Below are 20,555 nucleotides of genomic sequence, written 5' to 3'. Positions count from 1 at the left end.
GTTTATTCCCTCCTAGACTTCGGCTGTCAATCGTACCATCGTCCAGCTTCAGTTTGAATGATACCCTGATGCTCCCTCCCAACCCAGTATTTATTTATATAATGAAAATATATGCAATGGAGAAATGAAATATATCAGAACATTAAAATATGACATAATGAATTACATTTATATAATTAATATAGTTGCTACTGCAATGAAGAAGTATTTTACATATAATAAGATGCAGCTCTACACCTCCTCAGCTCACAACAGGTGGATGCAACACTGAAATGTATAGGATAAATATATTTTACTCGAATGATACTAACAATAATGCTAAAAATTGTGATGAATAACTAACATGACGAGAAATAACCTGCTTAATAATTATAAACATATAATATTATTTAATGTTTCTGCTTCATCAGCTTCATATTAATTTCGATGACTTGCTTGGGTAAACTGAAATAGTAAGCTAAAGGTAATAGTATATCATGCAATGTATAATTTATATAATATATGTAGTGAAATCCAAAATGTATTTCCTTAAAACACAGAAAATATAACAAAATACCAATGGCGTCCCGTAACCTCACTATTTACCTTTGCACCAACTTTCAAAACCAGATTTAATGCCATATTCATATTCGAATCGGTTGAAAATACACTCAATTTTCTAGTTTACTCGATATCTATCTATTGCAAGCAATATATTGATTATTATTTATGTTTTGAGAGTTGGTGCACAGGTAGATCGAGGTTAAGGAAACGCCACTGGAAAATACAGAAAACCTCGATTTTAGTCACTCAAATTCTTTACACTCAAGCTATATATGAATATTTTAATTGCATGGTATGATTGAACTCAACTGTGCCAATTTAATGAATCCACAATTTAAGTAAAGAATCAATTTGCTAAATAATCGAGGTTGTTTGAGCTACAAGAGTTATAAAAATAAGCATCAATGATTAATTCTTGAAATAGCAAAACTCTGCAAAGGTAAAACAATTTAATAACATATGGTGATATTCAATTTATTCTCTGGGTAATCAAAATTCTGAAAACCATAGATATCATATTATATTATTATAAAATAAATGTAAATAACAATGATTTGATAATTGATACACCTTCTGTAAATGAAAATTATAGTTACAATGATATAATGAGATTTTAAATATGTGAAATAAAAATAATTTACTAGTCATGCAATATATAAAATATAATGAATGTAAAACAAACAAGTACCGTAAAACAATTAATGTTTTTCAAATTTTATATTTTTAAAACAAGTTCTGAGGATCCAAGAGTTAATTCGTTAGTAATATGTTGAACGAAAATTAAAGCATTTGCACTATTTTTTTTTAGTTTTGTGACCTAACTTCTGCATTTTGATTTGGGGTTACTTTGATAATGCTCGATGAATGTAGAAAAAAAATTAGTGAAACTCAAACAATTTAGTTCTTTAAATATGAAACTTTGAATGAGTATATAATCAGAAAACTTTAAAAGCAATAATAATTCAACATTGAATTTGTGATGGCTGCATCGGAAAAACATTTCATAAGTGATGGTTTGCGTGCTTTTTCAAAAGCGCGAAAAACACGAAAATGGTTTTTTAATATTTTGTAAAATATGTAACACATACTATGTAAAACTATATACAATATCAACGGAAATATCCTAAGCTACAATATGGAATCAATGTTTCTTATTTGGAAAATGCACAGCGAGTAAATTTATTCTTTATATTATACTATCAAAGTTAACAACATTATCAAAGATACCTCGTTTTACGGTACTACAAAATACAAATAAGCTCGATTTTAGTTAACCTCCGTACATTTAACTGATTTATTCGATATTACAATTCCAATAAAACGTATTCTGGCGAAAAAATAATGTAAACTCTATGAGAGTTATGGATGCTCGGGTACTCCTGGCTCAGAGTTTTTGGTGGGATTTAACTGAAGAAGAGCAAAACAATTTATCACTATTGGACATTTTCAAGCAGTTTTCCATTGGCTTGCAAAATAAAATCGACTGGCTCTGCAGTACCCTGAATTTCACTATTGGGTGTATAGTTTCTTTATTTTTTTTAGTATTTGGAATGTCGAAAAAAGGACCTTCATACGACTTAAAAAATTGCATATAATAAACACTGTGGAGCCCAAAAATGGCACAAACTGTCTGTTGTCAGTTAAACTAGTTTTTGTATAAATCACAGATTCTATCTGATTCTCTTTGAAGAAATGCGGTAATGGGGCACGCTTAAATCATATAAAATATTTTTCAATTCTAGACAACCCCTGCCCCACATTAGCGTATTTTCGGATATCAAGTATAAAACCGTTTTTTTTTTCATAATATCGACCTTCAGGGCATTCCTAATACTGTGTTGAAAAACTGCATAGGTGTTCATAGCCTACTTTGAAATTTCGCTTGTCTTGTCGTCAGAAATATTATTGAAAAACACACTTTTTCGCCAACTTCTAAAAGGTGGCGAAACTTGGATGAGATTTTTGAAATGATGATAAATATACTTTCATAAAGTGACTATAATACGATTAAACATCACTTTTAGACATAGCCAATTTTTTAAGAGGGAATTGGACGATATGAATTGATCAAAATTTCTGATTTAAGTAGTTAAAAACAATTTCTCAAACTATCTCCGCAGCAAAACAAAAAACGAATTTTGACCATTCCGTTTCGATAATGGCAATAACACAGCATGTGCAAAAACGTGAAATCCGAGCAACGAGGACGAGTGGTTGTAAAAATAATGACACCGTGCAAAAAAAAATATTCCAATTTTTAATGGAATGGCAAGTTGACGTATGAATCTCGAAGCAAATTACCTTGCGGCGATGGCAGTGGTAATGCCATAGTGGGTTTGCTTTTACTCCCATATGGCATCGGTAAAGGTGGAGTGGTGCACACATGGGAGATAATAAAATATGTGTGTAGGCGTATGAGAAACAGCCCAGTAGCTTCGGGTTTTCCGCGGTCCCGTTTGCTGCTCGTTCGCTGTTTTAAATTTATGCAACATATTAAGCAAATGGCACGGTGCGTGCGCTCGATGATTTATGAACGTAATAAAAAGTCGAAAATTACGAGCAGTAATCTGTTTACAGCTGTGAAAGGATTGAACGGGAAAAAGAACGAGAAAATAACTCAGATTATGTTTTCTACTTCAATGGATACTTGAATGGCGAAAAGTAAATTATAGCGCCAAAGAAAGCATTGCATAAAACTTTACAGCTCAACAAAGATTTGCAGAGATTTTTATTATAACATTAAAAGCGCATCTCAGTTGGTCGCAGCTCATAATTATTTTCAACATCAAAGTCACAAATTGCCAACAGCTGTGAATTATTTTCCCACTTTTCCTACAACCGATTGTTTTTTTTTTTTTATTAAGGACATATAAAGCTTTATGAACAACACAATAGCGTGGATAGAGAAATGCTTTGTGCAGCGTTAATTTTAAAGGCTTCTATTATATTTTGCCAACTCAGCCGGTCCCTACTGCCGGTATGCAGCAGTCCAATGCGGCATGTGTTCAGGAAATTCTGGAAAGTGGCATTTTCCCTTACCCCATTTAGGGGCAGGAACCATTAAAACACAGTCATGAGCGAGATTTTTTTCCATCTTCTGCATATTTTCCATCCGGTCTCACTTGGCAAGCGAAATGAAATAAAATGTTTAGCTCAGGAGGATTTAGGAGGATTTTATAACTCTCAAGGACGGACGATACTTATGTATGGTTCTATTGGGAAATTTACGTTTTTGCAAAAAATATGTTATGAATGATATCACTACTTATTATTTTAGATTCAATAAAAAATTCGAACTGTAGTAATAGAACCTGCTACTAATCGAGCTTACCTGAAATCTGCTGACGCTCTCACATTGGCTATTAAATCCTCACTAAATTTATCGATATTATTTCTGAGATAATTTTCCACAATTTCTTCCACCTCTGCACGGGTGGCCAACAAGCGTGGGTGATCCAGTCGAGCATTGATATACTGCAGACCGAATAAGGAGAGCCCTCCAATGCAGCACACCAACGCGATCAGCATAAAATTCACATTCCGAAGCGCTTTCCGTAGTTCCGCAGCTTCGTGTTCTTTGGGCTTAAAAGTGCTGGCAGTGGTTTTGATATCATTATTGTAATTACCGATGATGAGCCGCTTGGTTGAATTCGATGATAATGGTGCGCCTTGCGTTCCGTTACCTGGCTGCATCGATTGTTTGCACTTTCTGGATTTCGTTTTCCCCGTACTGGACGAGGACGATGTCGAAGATCTACGCGAGTCAGCACTTTTGGATACTTTAGCTGCCAACGGACTATCACCACCGGAGGTGTTGGATTTGCTCGTCGGATGCATTGTCAGTGGCTATTCAGAGACGAAATTTTCCGGTAAATCGAACTTATTGGCTTTTCATGGCACTGCGCTTGTTTCATTAGTGCAAATGAGCACCACACATGTACATCAGCTTCTGCATCTATTGCTGGCGTACAAGCTTCCTGGAAATAGATAAAAGAGCCTATGAAATGCTTTGTCTTTGTTGGACAGAATCGAAACGCTGTATAATGGAGTTGTTTAGCGATGGCTATGACAATGGATTGTTCTCGTTGAACAATATTCGATTATGTCAAGCGCATGGTACACAGTTCATAATTTATTCCTATTAATCTAAATCAGCGGGATGGTATAAGCTGTGAATAAATGGCTAAATGTGAGTTTGGCTGATTGGTTGGATGGCAGCATTTATTGTATTTGATAGGATGATTATTATCTGCAGCCCGGCAACCATTATTGACGGCATGATTCCAATAAATAGTTGGTACATAACTTACATCACACTTACATTTGAAATTCGTGTTAGGGTTAAGTGAGTAAGTGGACACAGAAGGTAAAGTGATCAAAACCACCAATCAGATGAAAATATTGTGGATTAGAATTACCAAAACGGTGGATGAAGAAAGTGTGCGTCGATGGATGACCTGGGATACCACAAATTTGCCGGAATGCCTTCCCTTTGAAATATAGCATGCCATATGAGATTGCACAAATTGTGGGGGACAATATAATGTTCGACCAATACATTTTGCTAAAAATATCGTGTGTTGTCGTGAAAAAAACACTTGAGACTAGTGGTTTTCCCACACATCAAAATTTGCAAAACATGCATCACATTCTACACCTGGTCACATCCTTACAATCACAGGGGATAGGAAAGAAAATTAGTCCAACATCTTCTTAAGAAGGTGCAGGGAACCCATATTTGTGTTAGTATGAAATTTTATATATTTAGGAATCTCTATTCGGCAATAGAAAGTAAAGATTATGTGAGAATGGAAATACAATTATCTAAATACAAAAGGAAAGAACTCACCAAAATAATTGGCCTGTCTTTCCATGTTTTCGAAACTGTTGCTTGCATGATCCTCGCCATTACTTTCCAGCATGCGTTGTCTTTTTACACCGGAGTTTCGAGGCCTCACTCAAAATAATCGTACTTCTTTCCACAAAAATTTTCAGCGCAGTTTCTATAATATAGTACCCAAACCCAAAGCAATAAGAACACTGCCTCCCAGACCTTACACTATAATTTTTAATTGCATGTTTACAAAACATTAGAACTTTCTGTTTATCAACTTGGAGAGGTCATTCGTTTTTATAACCTTTGAAATATAAGTACATAAAATCCAACATTTGTGTGACAACAACTCATACCTCCTTCTGGATTGAACGAAAGATCAACGCCTCTACTATTGGAAAATTTTCTTGGTTCAGGAAGGTTCTCAACAAGCGGTGCCATTTCGAAAATATCTCCCAGTCAAAGGCCGAGTGAATTACCTGATGCTCAATAACCAAGTTGGAATGCCAAGTTGTGTCGTACTTCTCATCGGGAGAAGACGGCCAATACTCCTCACTCCTACGCAGAAATTCAAGTCCTCCGAACCAGCGACCTTCCGGATTTAGATTCGGCTTTCCTTTCCACTTGATGGCATCATCAGCAGAATTCAAATCCGAAGGAATCCAATGCCATTCCGTGGTATTTGTCTTCTCAAGGATCTTCGTTATCTTCGTTGATCGGAGTTGATCCATCTTAACACTGTTTTTTAATCAGTCCATGTGAACCTCTACGCAATAGACTGAGTGTGGGTCGAGCACATGCCCTCAACCAGCCACGCTCCTAGCACCGCAGCTTGAAGTTCCAGACGAGGCACGGACATCAATTTGAGTGGGGTCACCTTTGCCTTCCCGCCCATCAAAGCGCATTGTATTTGGCCGGCTACCTCGGTGCGCAAATAGGCGTGAGCAAATGTAGCCAAGCTGGCTTCAAGAACATATGTAACTGTATATTGTTGACTTCCGTTGACGGCTGCTCCGGAAAATAGCACCGTGGCACTCGTACAGCTCTCAAAGAGAGGAATAGGTAAACCCATTGGTCCCACCGTTGTTTGAGCTCCATTGAGATTCATTCATCCCACGTATCTTTACTGCGCCAAACATCCTGATCCTGAATAAGGATTTTCCCATGAACGGTAAAGTGGGAGAGAAATCCTAGAGGGTCATATAAGCTGATTACCGAAGTTGGCAGAGTACGTGAAGGCATCATCCCGTGGCATTTATAACACTCCTAACACACGTTCTGAACAGCTTCCGGTCTCCTTGGAAAACTTCTTAACTTCAGCGCTCGTTGACTCATCTAGCTTCTGTAGAACGTTCTCCGAGTTGGACTTACAATCCACCTCTCGAATGAACGAATGTTACTTCTCTCGGCCTTCCAATCGCTTCCTCCTCGTTATTCACGCTGTCCAGATAGTCGTCTACGTAATGCTTACGTATTATTGCATCCGCTGCTTCTGGATAACGATCCGCATATTCGCTAGCGTTAAGGTTCTTAACATACGCTGCAAAAAATAAATTTTAATACTACATCCAAGAGGATGCACTTCAACCATCTCGAAAATCTCATGTAATTTTTATGGCAACAAAAATAAACAAATGTAGTGAAAGCAGTGTAATGTCAGTTCATGCACTGTATTAATGATAATTTTTGGCAAGTAATATTACACCACATTTTCAACACGATTGAAGTGCATCCACTTTGATGTGATATTACAATTATTTTTTACCAGCACTGGCTGAACAACAGGAGGATAATAGACGCCCAGTTGCGTTTTTTTTTTTCTTTATTAAAGAGATTTTTAGCCATAGGCTAGTTCATCTCTTTCCCCAGTTGCGGTGCGTTTGCCCAAGGTAACCCCGGAGGTAAGGGACAACTTCGATCGAGCCGATAAGGATAACTGGGAAAAGCTGATATACTGAATATGGATTACTATTGCTACCTTGATTCCCATTCTGTTCAGGTATCGTGCTACTGTATCCGTTTAATTGCAATGTCCTAGGTTTTAATTTGTCCATGTTGTTTTATGAGACTGTAGAAATAAACTGTAGTGTTTTTTTAGTGGCAGTGTTGGGCTAGTAGGATTAGTAGGATTGTTGGTAAAATTGTTGTTATTGAAAATTGTATAAATTTGTGTTAGTAAAATTAGTTAGAAATCTATATTTTTATAAACATTTTTTTTTTTTTTTATTATAGTCATCTTGATGACAGACGCTCTTGGGTCATTCGTGACTTGTCCGGGGGTGAGATTTGAACTCGTGACTTTGGCGTGAGTGGTATGGATGCTAACCACTACGCCGGGGTCGCCCCCTTTTTTATAAACATAATTGGACGAGACAGGAACGAAAGGGTGTTGTGATCCACTGTGGGAGGTAAACTGAATAGGAGAAGGAGATGATATAGATAGGTGGTGATAAGCCACAAGGAAAGAAAATAGAGGAAATACGGAACGGATGGAAAATTTGATAACCAAGGAGGAATGGAATAGTCAACCATTGCTTAGAAGTAAACCGGCGTTCGTGCCTACAGTGCCTTGTTAGTGGATAATAAGTCAGTACTAAAGTGAACCGAACAAAGTGCCTCAAAGTGCAGTGAACGACCTTTTTCTGTTCCTGGTGTTTGTTCAGGTAAATGAGTTTGACCAAATTCGATTTTGGCTGGGTTTTAAACAACCTTTTTTTCTTCAGGACATTTTTTTGTTCCGCGTATTCAGGACTTTTTTTTTTGTTCCACGTGTTCACGATCGGCACGTTTCAACCAAGTTAGTTTCGACTGTCTTGGTCTAAAAGTCAAGGACCTTCCACTCTCCGGCTTGATAATCGCCAGAAAGAAGAACTTCTCGGCTCGACCAAGGTGGCCTTGTCACGGTCAGCCGATATTCGCCAACGAATGGATACGCCGTTGACCCAGAAAAGACTACTTCGGTAGCTGCACAGGGATCGCTACATTCCCTGGTTGCGAACTGCCATCACAACGCGGAAACCCAATCCTCCAATCCACTATTGTCGTGACCACAGCCGCAATCTTCCAGACCAGTCGAAGCCACCGATCCGCCATTGTCGACGGACTGATCAAGCCACGGACCGCCATCGCGGTCAAACAACATTGGCCTCAACACAAGCAACAACACTGATACGTACCAAAGCAGCAGAAGCCCATAAAACACAGCCCACAGTAGCCCAATAAAACCTCAAAATCCGCACCATAATTCCGTTTAAATAAATTCCTAGACTTTTCTCATCCACACTTTAGCTTTAATTCATTTCACCATCGCTATAGAAATCCCACAGTTTCTTCACACTTTGTTCCGCGTAGCCCCTCCGAATTACCTAGTAGCATGCCAGCCCTGTGACACAGTTCAGGGATCTCATGCTACTGAGCTAGTTACCAGGGAGTCTTGGTTGAGCCACTAGAGTGAGTCTCATCTACTCACTGTACAGAAAATTTCCTTTTCATTTGATTATCATCAAATATCACGAATCAAAAATAGACTAAATAATGAAAGAAAAAAATCATGCGGGGTAAGGTTGGCCACCCCTAGGTAAGACGGCCACATGGAATATATCGACAGTGAGCATGCATAAGGGCGTATACGCGATGATCGATTCTCTTCATCGATTTTCTCTTTGCATTGCTACAGCTAAGCGAAACAATTTTCTAGAATTTGTTCAATGCAGAGTTGTAACAGGTTGTATTAGCTATCAAAAGCAACAGCAAACGCACCGAGACACGTTAACTCTAGCGAGTTATTAACAAATGAGAAAATCGACGAAGAGAATCTGTCATCGTGTTTACGCCCTTATGCTCACTGTCGATATCATGATCCTGGCCATATAAAAGGTTACTGCCTTCGGCAGATAGGGGGATAGAGAACAGTAGTACAGCATTTTTTCACTATGCGGCGCTAATGTGCAAGTCAATTTCCTGTATAATATATATATATATATATATATATATATATATATATATATATATATATATATATATATACATATTGAGATCTTTTCTATTTAGAATGTTTCCGACTTCGGGAAAGTTGTTCATGTGATCTGGCTTAAAATTTGTGGGTTAGTTAGTTCAGAATTCTTTCACTACGTGACACATTCACAGAGATTGCTGTCCCCCAGCCCAACACGGAACAAGTGAGCGTTTAACGAGAAGTGATTGGACATGAGGCGAGACATCACACGAATGAAGTCTCGTCCCACCTACAACCCTTTGAACCAAGGAATCTTCGACACCTTAGGGATGATCGAATATAGCCATCGTCCCAAATTTCCTTCGCTCCATTTATTCTGCCAGCTGACGAGTGACTGTTGACGATAAATGAAGAAAAATTCATCGTAGGCGATTTGTCGATCGTAAATATCGCCTTCCATAGCGCCCACCTTAGCAAGTGAGTCCGCCATCTCATCTCATCGAGCAATGAGATGGGACCCATGCAAAGGTGATGACAAAAGATCTTAAAGGTAAAGCACTTAGAAGCTCTCGTATTTTCATGAGAAAATACGAGGAGTGCTTTACCGGCCTCATAGAGCGAATAGCCTCCACAGAACTGAGACTATCCGTAAAAATAAAGTAGTGATCTGGTGCAAGTGAGGCGATAGTTTCAAGCGTATAATGTATTGCCGCCAGGTCAGCAATATATACGGAGCAGGAAGCTTGAAGCATTCGAGAGACGCTATGAAAATCGTTATAAATACCAAAACCAGCGGACGCCTCTTTTAATGATCCATATGTGAAGAACGATTTTGCGGAATCGACTTGGCCAAACTTTGCAGCGTAAATTGACGGAACAATCATGGAACGATGATGTTCTGGGATCCCACGAATCTCCCGCGTCATAGATAAATCAAAACTAACTGAATTGCCGAAGTCGGAGAAGCATACACGATGAGGATTATGCTGTGAAGGGCTGACATCCTGTGTTATGTACACGTAGTACAATGACATAAAACGAGTTTGAGGGTTCAGCTCAAAAAGCTTTTCAAAGTTTTCGATTACCAGCGGGTTCATAATTTCACAACGGGTGAGGAGCCTGAGGGACAATTCCGAAAACCGATCCAATAGCGGCAACATGCCCGCCAACACTTCTAGATCGTATGAGTCGAGTGCATGCATCCTAACGCGATACGAAGACAACGATACTGGATACGTTCCAGTTTGATGATGTGAGTTTTAGCCACCGACTGGAAACAAAAACTACTAACTACTACTAACTGAAAACCGATAAAATCGTTGTCCGGTACAACGTTAGAAGATCTTGCGGATGAGCTCCCCACCACGTTCCGGTAATTGTTCGGAGAAAATTAATCCTTTGTTGGAATTTATCTTCACTTCACGTAGATGTCCTTACTTGTCGGTAGATGGATAGGATTTCAAAATATAGTTTATAGATACAAAAAGTTCACATGTACACTAGCGCCGTGTAGTGAGGGAATTCTTAATTTACTTGTGCATCATCACCATTTGGAATGCCTTGATCATTTTACCGGTATTATACGGTAACAGAAGCTTCTTAGAAGCCTAGTTTTACGAATTGTCATTGAAACTGGATTTAGCAATTCTCCGCACCTATTCAATTTGCTTTCTGTCGGTCCGGATCCTATGGAAATCTGGGGTTAATACGTAACGTACACGACTAATTTGATTTTGTTTCCCCCAATAAATACTTTCGAGACTATGGACATTCTTCAAATACCCTGTTGACTATCTGTAGAGGTCCATCCCCCAAAATACATAAGTGCATGGAAAGTCTCGCCAATTGTACCATCTTTTATTATGACTTGGGGCAACCTCGCTGAAAAATCGAAAAAAAAAGTTAAACCTGAACCTGAAACCTTCCCTCTTACTTTGAAGTAAATTAATTAGTTAACCTTAGCAAAAAGTATACACAAAGAAGTGATGCCGTTATATTTTATATTGTGTGTCACACGTGTCATTGTGTGCCCTAACGTACCGAGCAGTGTGCTACTAAGTGTTTCGGCACAGTGTGAAGAGTTGATTACCCTTTGCTACGTTTGGCTTCTTTGTAATTTGCTTTATGATATTCCTACACATCCTCATATTCCCAGTCCCTGAGGAAGAAGGTAAGGTAAGGTTTCTTTATAAAGGAGGCTTTAGCCTAGGGCTGGTTCGCCTCCGGATACTGGGGGAAGAAGTATTTTATATGAAAATTGAATATTTAATTGCTGTTTAAAATACTAATACTTACCGGGAGTAAAATTGATTCAGTTGCAATGTCTGTAATAAAGTCTGCATTGCGTTGATTGGAGTCTCTAAAAATATGCAGTTTTACTTCTGGTTCCCTATTTGAAATAACAGTTGTAACAATTGGAAAAAAAAATTATGATTTTTGATGCGATAATAGCTTAATCGGAGTATTTAATTGCTTAAATTAAAGTATTAAACGGAGCATTCAAATAAAATTTAAAGTTATTTTCGTGGAGACCAGTAACAAGTAGTAACTGGAGATTTCACTCAAGTGTTATCACATGTTAATTCGAACACATTTCAATGAGTAACAATCACCTTCAATACGAGTGCTGCATTAATTGTAATTCCTTTAAACTGTGCATTCCAAATGAACTTCTTATGGAATCGGTATCGCAAAAATTACTGCTTTCGAATTCGAAATTAATTAAATCCCAGCGCTGTGCTACTCTAATCAAAGACCCGAAATAATCGGATTGTTGCATTCTAGTGCCATCAGATTACAAAGCGATTTGCTTTGTCCTGAATTAAAAAGGAAGAGGAGGGTGTTGAAGGTGCGACACATTTCACTCGTGGAACCCGGCATGCTTAAGTAGAAAACATCGTTATCGATATTCAATCTAGTCATGATTCTACAATTGAGTTTTTGCTTTCATTGGGTATTTCCATTCGCTTTCGCATTCCATCTGTTACTAGCCGGATGAGTGCGATGCTATTGCGCCTGGAGCAGGAAGTCTCGTTTCCAGTTTGGGGTACACAATTGATGAGGCAATAGTAGTAGCAGCAAGATGTGATGATACTGCCGCGGCACTCGACGGTTGCTCGTAGTAGTCACTCTCCCATGTAATCTCTTCATCTAAATTTCGTTTTCTGCCACCTCCGTCCTGGTTTTATGCTGGCGTGTACCAATTTTCCTGCTACTGCTTCGTTTGTAACAGAGTGACAAAAAAGAGCAAGTGAAAGGAAAGTTTGTACTTTCCGAAAGTTTACTGCTACAAGTTCAGTTTCATGCCATGCGATCTGGACGAAAACTTTGCCTACTCTACTGACTGTATTTTGGGGTCAGAACTGATATCGAGACACATTTTCTGGGGAGCATAACTGCCGGTGGAAGCATAATTGTCCTATGTGAATAGTGAACTCCGTAGCACATGGGACAATTATGCGTCCACCGGCAGATTATACCTGGTATAGTTTGTTCCGGAGGAGGAGGTTAACAGGTGAAATACTCTTAAATACGTTGTTGTACAACCTATGGGTACATATAATAGGTTTAGAAGTAACATAGAAACTAATGAACAACTCTACATCTAGCGAGAAGGCTGTGAAAAGCCAAAGTTTGCTTGTCATTATATTTACCATAAAATTAAGCGCATTTCCTGCAATGAACAAGCGATTCAAGGGAAACGCCACGCCACGCTTTCTCCCCTCTTATCCTTGTAAGAAGTGCTGATAAAGTTGGTGCTCGTTTTATAGAGAATTATTTTGCAATTAGCTTGATTTTTTTACACCGTCTCAGGAGGGCTCTGTTTATATACCAAGGATCGCGTGTTTGTTCGGAAGTTAATTATAAAAACGAGCTTTTGATCACTGAATTATGCAGCGCGATGAAATATTTGTTCACTGGTGTACTAATAGTGCTTAACGAGAGCAAGCTTATGGACGCCTCATAATTTCTAATGAATGTATGAATAATCATAAATAAGGTGGTGGGTAATAACCGTCCATTGTTTTCTTTTAATCGTACATTAAGATTTATTTCTCCTTTGTTGGACTCCGACGAATTCATCTTTTCCTCAAATTTATTAGATACTGAAATACTATTAAAAATAATTAATAAATTGTTATAATCAATTGATATTGAAATATTTTACCCTATTCCAAAATGGGGGTGTAACATATTCGAGGATAATATGTTAAAGATTACACACCTAGCAAGGCTAGGTTTTCGTACAAAATGAACAACGTTGACACGTCATAGCTTTGTTGAATTATTTGCGCCAGCATTTTGTTGAGTTTTGCGTGAATGATAATGAAATTTATTGAAATAATTGTATGAAAGTGACATACTTGATTTTCGCTTAAAAACAAAATGTAAAAGTTGTCTATTTTTTATGAAAATCGACCAACTCTACAATTGTATCAAACAGCACTGTAGCTCGAGGACTAATATAGAGCTAGATACAGATAGTGAAGTAAAAAGAGTGTCCTCACCCTTTGGCATGATTCAACGAACCAAAGTATTGTAAGTCTGCATGGCCCATCGATTTATTCACCTTTTGCTTTACTCCAGTCTCGATTCGAAACACATGCCAAGTCATCCAGTATTTTTGTCATCTTTACTCACGGCACAGCAAAGTATGCAGCACCGGTATTCGGTGACAGTGAAAGATTTTTCGCATTTTTCTGCTTACACTATCACGGCGGTGCTGGTCCTATTGTGCAGAAAATCAATTTCCTCGGATGGGGAAATAAGAACTAAAAGAAACCATTTTTATTCAACGAATCATGACGGTAGGGTGAATTGCATCACGTCGTTTTGAATTAATTTATCAAGATCGATTGAGTTTTGCCGATTCGTAGAAAAGAGACAGACTTGCACTAAAAAAAATGTGATAAACGATTATATACAGAACCTGACCATAACTTGGGCGTTATATAATTCCTTGATCCAACCATGTTTCTAGTCAATCTTTTGTTCTTGATTAATATAGTCTCTAAAATTGCTTTTCAACTGATTAAAAATGAAAGAAAAACAAAAACCAATCAATTTAATAGATTTTTAAGCACGGATGAATGCCACAGCTTCCAACATACAACAATTTTTACCAAACGATATCACCAAACCCACCCACATTCGAAGTCACCCTAAAATAAACTGATAATGGGTTTACATTCAAGTTCTCCACCAGAGTTGAAACTTTCTCGGCCTAGATCAACAAATGGCTCAAAAGAAAATACAATTCGGCGAAGGATCAACCAGGCCATATCATGAAAAGTTTTCCACTCTATTGTGGAAAGACAAACTTTCAATCAATCAGATTAACACCACTGTACTTTCGCTAGAGCCTCCCAAACATGCCTACTGAATGAAAATGATACTTTGAATTCTGAGCCCAGTTGAGAATCTTTTCGGATTCAGAAAATTTGTTAACACGAAATGTACTAAACAAAAAGCAAGATTAATCAAATCAACTGATGTGACTACCACGTTTACATGAGAACAACAGGGCTTTATCTATATCTAAGGCTCCTGGTATAATACGCACAATGATAAAGCCAGGTTTTGAAAGAGAGGGTACATTGTTTGGTCTGCGTATCAGAATCATTATGTTTTATCCTTGATCAGGATCTTCAATTTCTTTTTTGTATCCTATATCTGATACATTCTATCATGACTTAACAACGCTGTTACGATTTTTTTCTTTTAGCTTTTAATTTTGACAGCAAACAAACTTTGTCAAACCCCTTTTCTGGAGACACCCTTCGGGGATCCCCTACATCAAATTCTGTAATGTTTGGGAATTCCCTCCTTCTGGAACCCCCAACCTTTCTAACTGGGGTTTTCAGAGACGAACCAGCCACGGATGAAAGTCTCTTTAATACGGAAATCTAATTTAATATAACTTTGCGTTTGACGTTTACGCACTACAGTCATCTGCTGAGTATATACGACAGATGGCGGTAGTGTTTACAGTGAAAAATGTTCAATGTGTTGTGTTTGCTTGTCTCTGTTATAATATTGAGGTAACGTTAAGATAAAACCAAAATATTGAGACATACAACGCATCACTTTCAGAAATACTTCACTTGGCAACCGATGAACAATTCTGACGGCCATATGAGTACCCAAGTAACCATGTAGTCGCAATATATCTGGTTAGTTGAGGAATCCGATGAAACTGTCACTTCTTAAAATTAATCCCTTTCATATTTTTTTTCATTCATACTAATCTGTACGGGATCGTTCATTGCGATTGCTCGTTGGACCAGCTACTTTACACCAGATGACCAGGATAATGCAAGAACATTAGTTTTCGTTGAAGGAAGCATCACAACGCAGATAATTGCTATTAGACATTTAGACATTTTTGCAGATAGTAACAGGTGGTGGACATGAAGATCCAGTGGGGGTGCCAAGCAAAGGTGTTATATTCTACACACTTAGAAAAATTTATGTAAATTTAGGTGCTCTGAGACTGGTATATATGAGCGTCAATTTTGACATAAAATTGAGTCATAATAGATGCGAAATTCAGCTCAATCAAACGTACTTTCGAATTTTTCAGTCTCGGAGCACTAAATTTTACATGACATGTTTGTTTATGTCTCACTTTTTATGTCAAAGGTGGATTCCGTCACGTGTAAGATTAGGTATTTATGAGTGTGTAAGTTGGTAAGTTCCAAGTTTCGTCATGGTAGTCGCCGTTGGAAGCAATTATTCTTATGTTCTACATATTTTCATATAAACATATAAATTCATTTGGTAGGGATGAGATCATCAGAGCGCTTGATTGAAGAGATTTGGATGGGGAGAGTGGAATTGCCTACTCCCTGTTATTAACAGTTCGTGGTTTGAAGTATGGCTCTTCTCTGGTCCCGCTCATTGGGACATCCCCTCGTATGATGGCTTGTTATGTATCGGCTTGGAACATTTTTATCGTCTTCTTGATCCCATGGACCACGCGTAAGTGTCTCTGCTTACGGGTCCACCCGTTTTTGGCCCTTCACACAATGGTCAACTGAATACAACCAGGTACTTAGCTGTGCCCTGCAACAATGAGTGATGTCCTTTATATACATACATTCAATTTTAACCCTTCTCCCAGTGTGGAGACAAATGTTTACACTTTGCAAGCGATTTTTTAAGATAATTGAGACGTTTGTGATACGTCTGAATTATCTTTATAGTTCGCTTGGAGTTCTACTTTCTTAGTTAATTTTTGATAAGATTAGATTTCTTGTAAACTCTGTGATTACCTTGCCACTTTTTTCATAACCATAAAAACACTTGTTATTTGATTTACAACTCTCTTCAAATTTATAATATATCTAACAATAACTTGCTTAAATATCTCTCTATAATTCTCTTCGAAATTCCTTTAGAATTCTTCTTAATTTATTAAATTCTGCTAGAAATTATCTTGGAATTCTCGTCATAAATTTCAAAAAATTTGCCATGTAACCCTCTTCTGAAGTCCATTAATATTCACTTCGAACCCTCGCAATTTCCATACATTTATTGACGGCACTGGTGGCCGGAGTTGTAAGAGTGACTGCTTTCTTACCCCAGTGGGTTTGGGTTCACTCGCAGCGGAGGCCGTTGTTTGAGACGAAAAAATGTCTGGTTTTGCCTTTCTTCCAAAAGAAAGTAAAGCCGTTAGTCCAGGCCCATGTGTTGATGGTTTCGATATATATGATGTGGAGTCACCTCCTTGGCTTTAGTGACGCACTCGCTTCCGGAACAAAGACCGATGGAAATGATAATAATATTAAAAAAAAAACAATTCTCCTCACCTTGGAATGTTACTCCGAACTATGTACCTTTAGGATTCTCCATGACGTTCGGCCTACAACTTTCTTATAGTTTTCCTCAGAACTATCTTTAAGTTCAAGTCAATACTTGCTAAGTATGCTTCACAGAACTTTCGGGAAATGTTACGCCCTAATTCCAGCTCTATCTAGAAATAATATAAACAAGTCCTTCTTTCCAAGAAGCTGTAATCCATCCGAAGTGCCATGCGGTGCTGATTGGTTCGAGCATAATGCTTTTTTTATAACTACGCCTATGATAGCAAATGCAGAAGGAAATGAACATACAACGCTTTAATCGATTGACTTAAATTCACTTCCTAGGATTAGATATATTCATCCAACAACATACATATCAGCCATCCAATAGCATAGTGGTTTCTTAAAAGTGTGTAGTTTTTTCCTTATAGCAAAATAATAAACCCGTTTTTTTTTTGTCAAAAATTCATAACTTTTGAGCCACTGGGCCAAAGATCTAAATTTCAAAGGAAAGGGAATTAAAAAAAAAAACTTTTTAGAGAAATAATATAATAATAAAAAAAATTGGGATTCTATATTGAAAAATATTGATTGTGTTTGTTTGTTTATTATAATTTTCATGTTTTGAAGACAGAATGTGCAATATGTTTTTTAATATTTTTCGTTGAAAATTTACACTTTTTTGCACAACATATCAAAAAATCAGCGGAGTTTTTTTTTTCGTTTTTGTGTCATAATTTTTTGAGGTTATCAAGTTTTGTGTTTTCGTTCAATGCGACTAGACTACCATCATGCGTCACTTTAAATTTATGGGAATATTATTATATTTTTATTAAAAGTCATTTTTAATTACATTTCATTTAATATTTTCATCTTTGAAATCGGCCCAGTAGTTCATAAATTTTAAATTAAAAAAAAAATCATTTTTGAAAAAAAAAATTTTTTGGACCCCAATACGGGAATATTATTTAGCAATAGCGAACAAAACTACCAATTTTTACGAAATTCTGAGAACTTCTATATCGAGTTGCTCTGGACTGACTGTATGTATACTTATTTTTTTAATAAAAATAAAGTCAAATTTTCATACCGGAATTAAGTTGAATTTTTCTGAAATGAAAATTCAATTACCACATATGTGGAAATGGTAATATGTATTCTCCATACTATTTGGTGGTAACGTTCAGATCCAAGCTCATTATGGAAGACCATCGTTGAAAATAAGCTCTCTGCTTCGGTGGGTTCAGTGGTGATAATGCAAACACTTCCTCCCCATCATATAGCTAGCAATACGGTTTGAAAGTGACTGAATCGAATCGGTCGCCTTGCGGGAAATTCCAACTAAGTCGGGGACGAGTTGGGTCTAATGTGTAGTGAATAGGGTGTAAAAGAGCGGTGAATAAAAAGCCACTTGGGCAAATTAAATTTTCTCGGCCTCTTGAAAGCTTCGCCTCAAATTGTGTGAGCTTTTTCTCTCACATAGCGAGCTACCTACCCTTTCCACTATGCTCATTTTGCAAAATTGGCTTGCTCTAAATGGTTGTTGTGAACGTTCGGTATGAGGTGGGAGGGAAGAGTGAAACTTTTTTTTTGCCGTTTTCAATTTGTACAGATGGGGACTCGACTAACTCTTTAATGATAGCGGGTGGGGTGGGTATGGCTTTTAGTACACTTATAAGTCGGGGTTGAATTTGAAAACACACTGCAAAGTGGAATGGGGATTACAACAGATGGTTGTAATTTTGCGGTTTAGTGTGTAAACTTTTCCTGTGAAACTTTTATAAGCGGGGAACTTCTCAGTGTATCAGAAGAAAAAAAAGGATTAATTGATTTTTTTTATGGATTGGGAATCAAACCAGCTATTGTATGAAAGATTCGATAATGAGAAAAAAATTGAGTTGCTTTCGGACATTTTTCCAACCTTTTTTCGCTCTATGAAATTTTAGGCGTATTTCCAAACGAATTTTTTAAACAGAAATTTTCTTTTGGTTGGGTTTTGGAGAAAAAAAAATTCCTTACAATTTTGCCTCAGTTAGCCCTCGCACTCTCATTGGGGAAATTAAATTGAAGTGTGTTTTTTCTTCAATACTCGTCATCACTATTTTGTGCTTCCAACGGTGGCGATAATAGACATTCAAGTCATTGAAGGATTTGCTCAAGGTCCTCATTTTATTATTTTATTCGTAAACTATTTTTTATATACTTTATTAAGGAGATTTTTAGCCTATGACTAGGTTTATTCGTGAAGGAAATTTGCTTCATTTTTAACATTTTTAAATTTATGATTCATTACCAATGTCATAAAGCTCATAAAAACATGCAAACACACAATATGCAACATACACATAAGGTTTTGATCTAATTTCCGTCCTACTAACACAACCGCTCTTAACCTCTCTTTTTCAAACGGATATAACCAAAAATATGGAATGTTTCTACTAGAATTGACTTCAAAATTTATTTACCTTCCATACGTACGCAACAAGAAATCAAGTCACTGGAAAAATAAGTTACAGCATTTTATTTTAAACGCATAAATCTGGAGAACAAAGCCGGAGATTTTTGACTTAATACCCCTCCATTGAATACAACAACAAAATTTATGAATTTTGAAAATGTATTAGGCTTCAGGATTGCAACAAATTGTTAAATATCGTCCATAATTTAGATAATTTAATAAAGTCAAAATATGAAATATTCTTTAGAGTCTCAGAATTTTGAGTATGTGTCTAATTTAAATGTAACTGGAAGGAAATTAAGCCAAATTGATAGATTGAGGTTGGAAATTCTTTTAAAAAATAATGAGATACGAACATTTGAATACTCGGGACTGAAATTTTGTTCGAAGATTGCTTGACAAAATCATTAAGATTATGAGGCTAGGCCAGTTTTTCACATTCTTGAACTTGGGGGCGACCCCGGCGTAGTGGTTAGCATCCATACCTCTCACGCCAAAGTCACGAGTTCTAATCTCATCCCCGGAAAAGTCACGAATGACCCAAGAGCGTTAAAGTGACTATAATTAAAAAAAAAAAAAAAATCTTGAACTTTGTGAGATTTTTGACTAAATATTTCGCATTTTTAAGGTTTCAGATTTAAAAAAAAAATCATGGCTTGTGGACTTGGATTATATGAGAAACAGCTTCAAATCATAACATTTCCTCTGCCGTGTTTCATGGTTGGTCTGTCCTGTAGCGCCTCTTTGCTTTTCCGCCATACTCTAAGACGTCGTTTCTTGTTGAACCGCTCGAACTTTTATTCATCCGACCAGACAACACGTTTCCAGAACTCCAGTGGCTTGTTAATGAGATTCCTTGCGAAGATCAGCCGTTTTTTCTTGTTGGTAACCATGTTCAGCAATGTGTCGTCGAATGGTTCGATCACCTTTCTTTCACTATGCGGATGGTGATGCGTGGAC

General features: G+C 37.3%; 1 protein-coding gene across 1 annotated transcript in view; it reads right to left on the bottom strand.

The window, feature by feature from the left end:
* LOC135698742 (uncharacterized) overlaps nucleotides 1–20,555 on the bottom strand; it is a 98,661-nt gene that overhangs the window by 54,766 nt on the left and 23,340 nt on the right. Inside the window, exon 2 of the mRNA XM_065218848.1 lies at nucleotides 3,875–4,520. Coding sequence (XP_065074920.1) covers nucleotides 3,875–4,380 — 506 coding nt within the window. The 5' untranslated portion in view covers nucleotides 4,381–4,520. The remainder of the gene's footprint in view (nucleotides 1–3,874; nucleotides 4,521–20,555) is intronic.

The sequence above is a fragment of the Ochlerotatus camptorhynchus genome, unplaced genomic scaffold (genome assembly GCF_037179485.1).
Source record: "Ochlerotatus camptorhynchus isolate MF236.1 unplaced genomic scaffold, CSIRO-AGI_Acam_v1.1 ptg000094l, whole genome shotgun sequence".
Taxonomy (NCBI): Eukaryota; Metazoa; Arthropoda; class Insecta; order Diptera; family Culicidae; genus Ochlerotatus; species Ochlerotatus camptorhynchus.
Note: the sequence above shows the minus strand (reverse complement) of the source record. Positions and strands in the feature narration are given on the sequence as shown.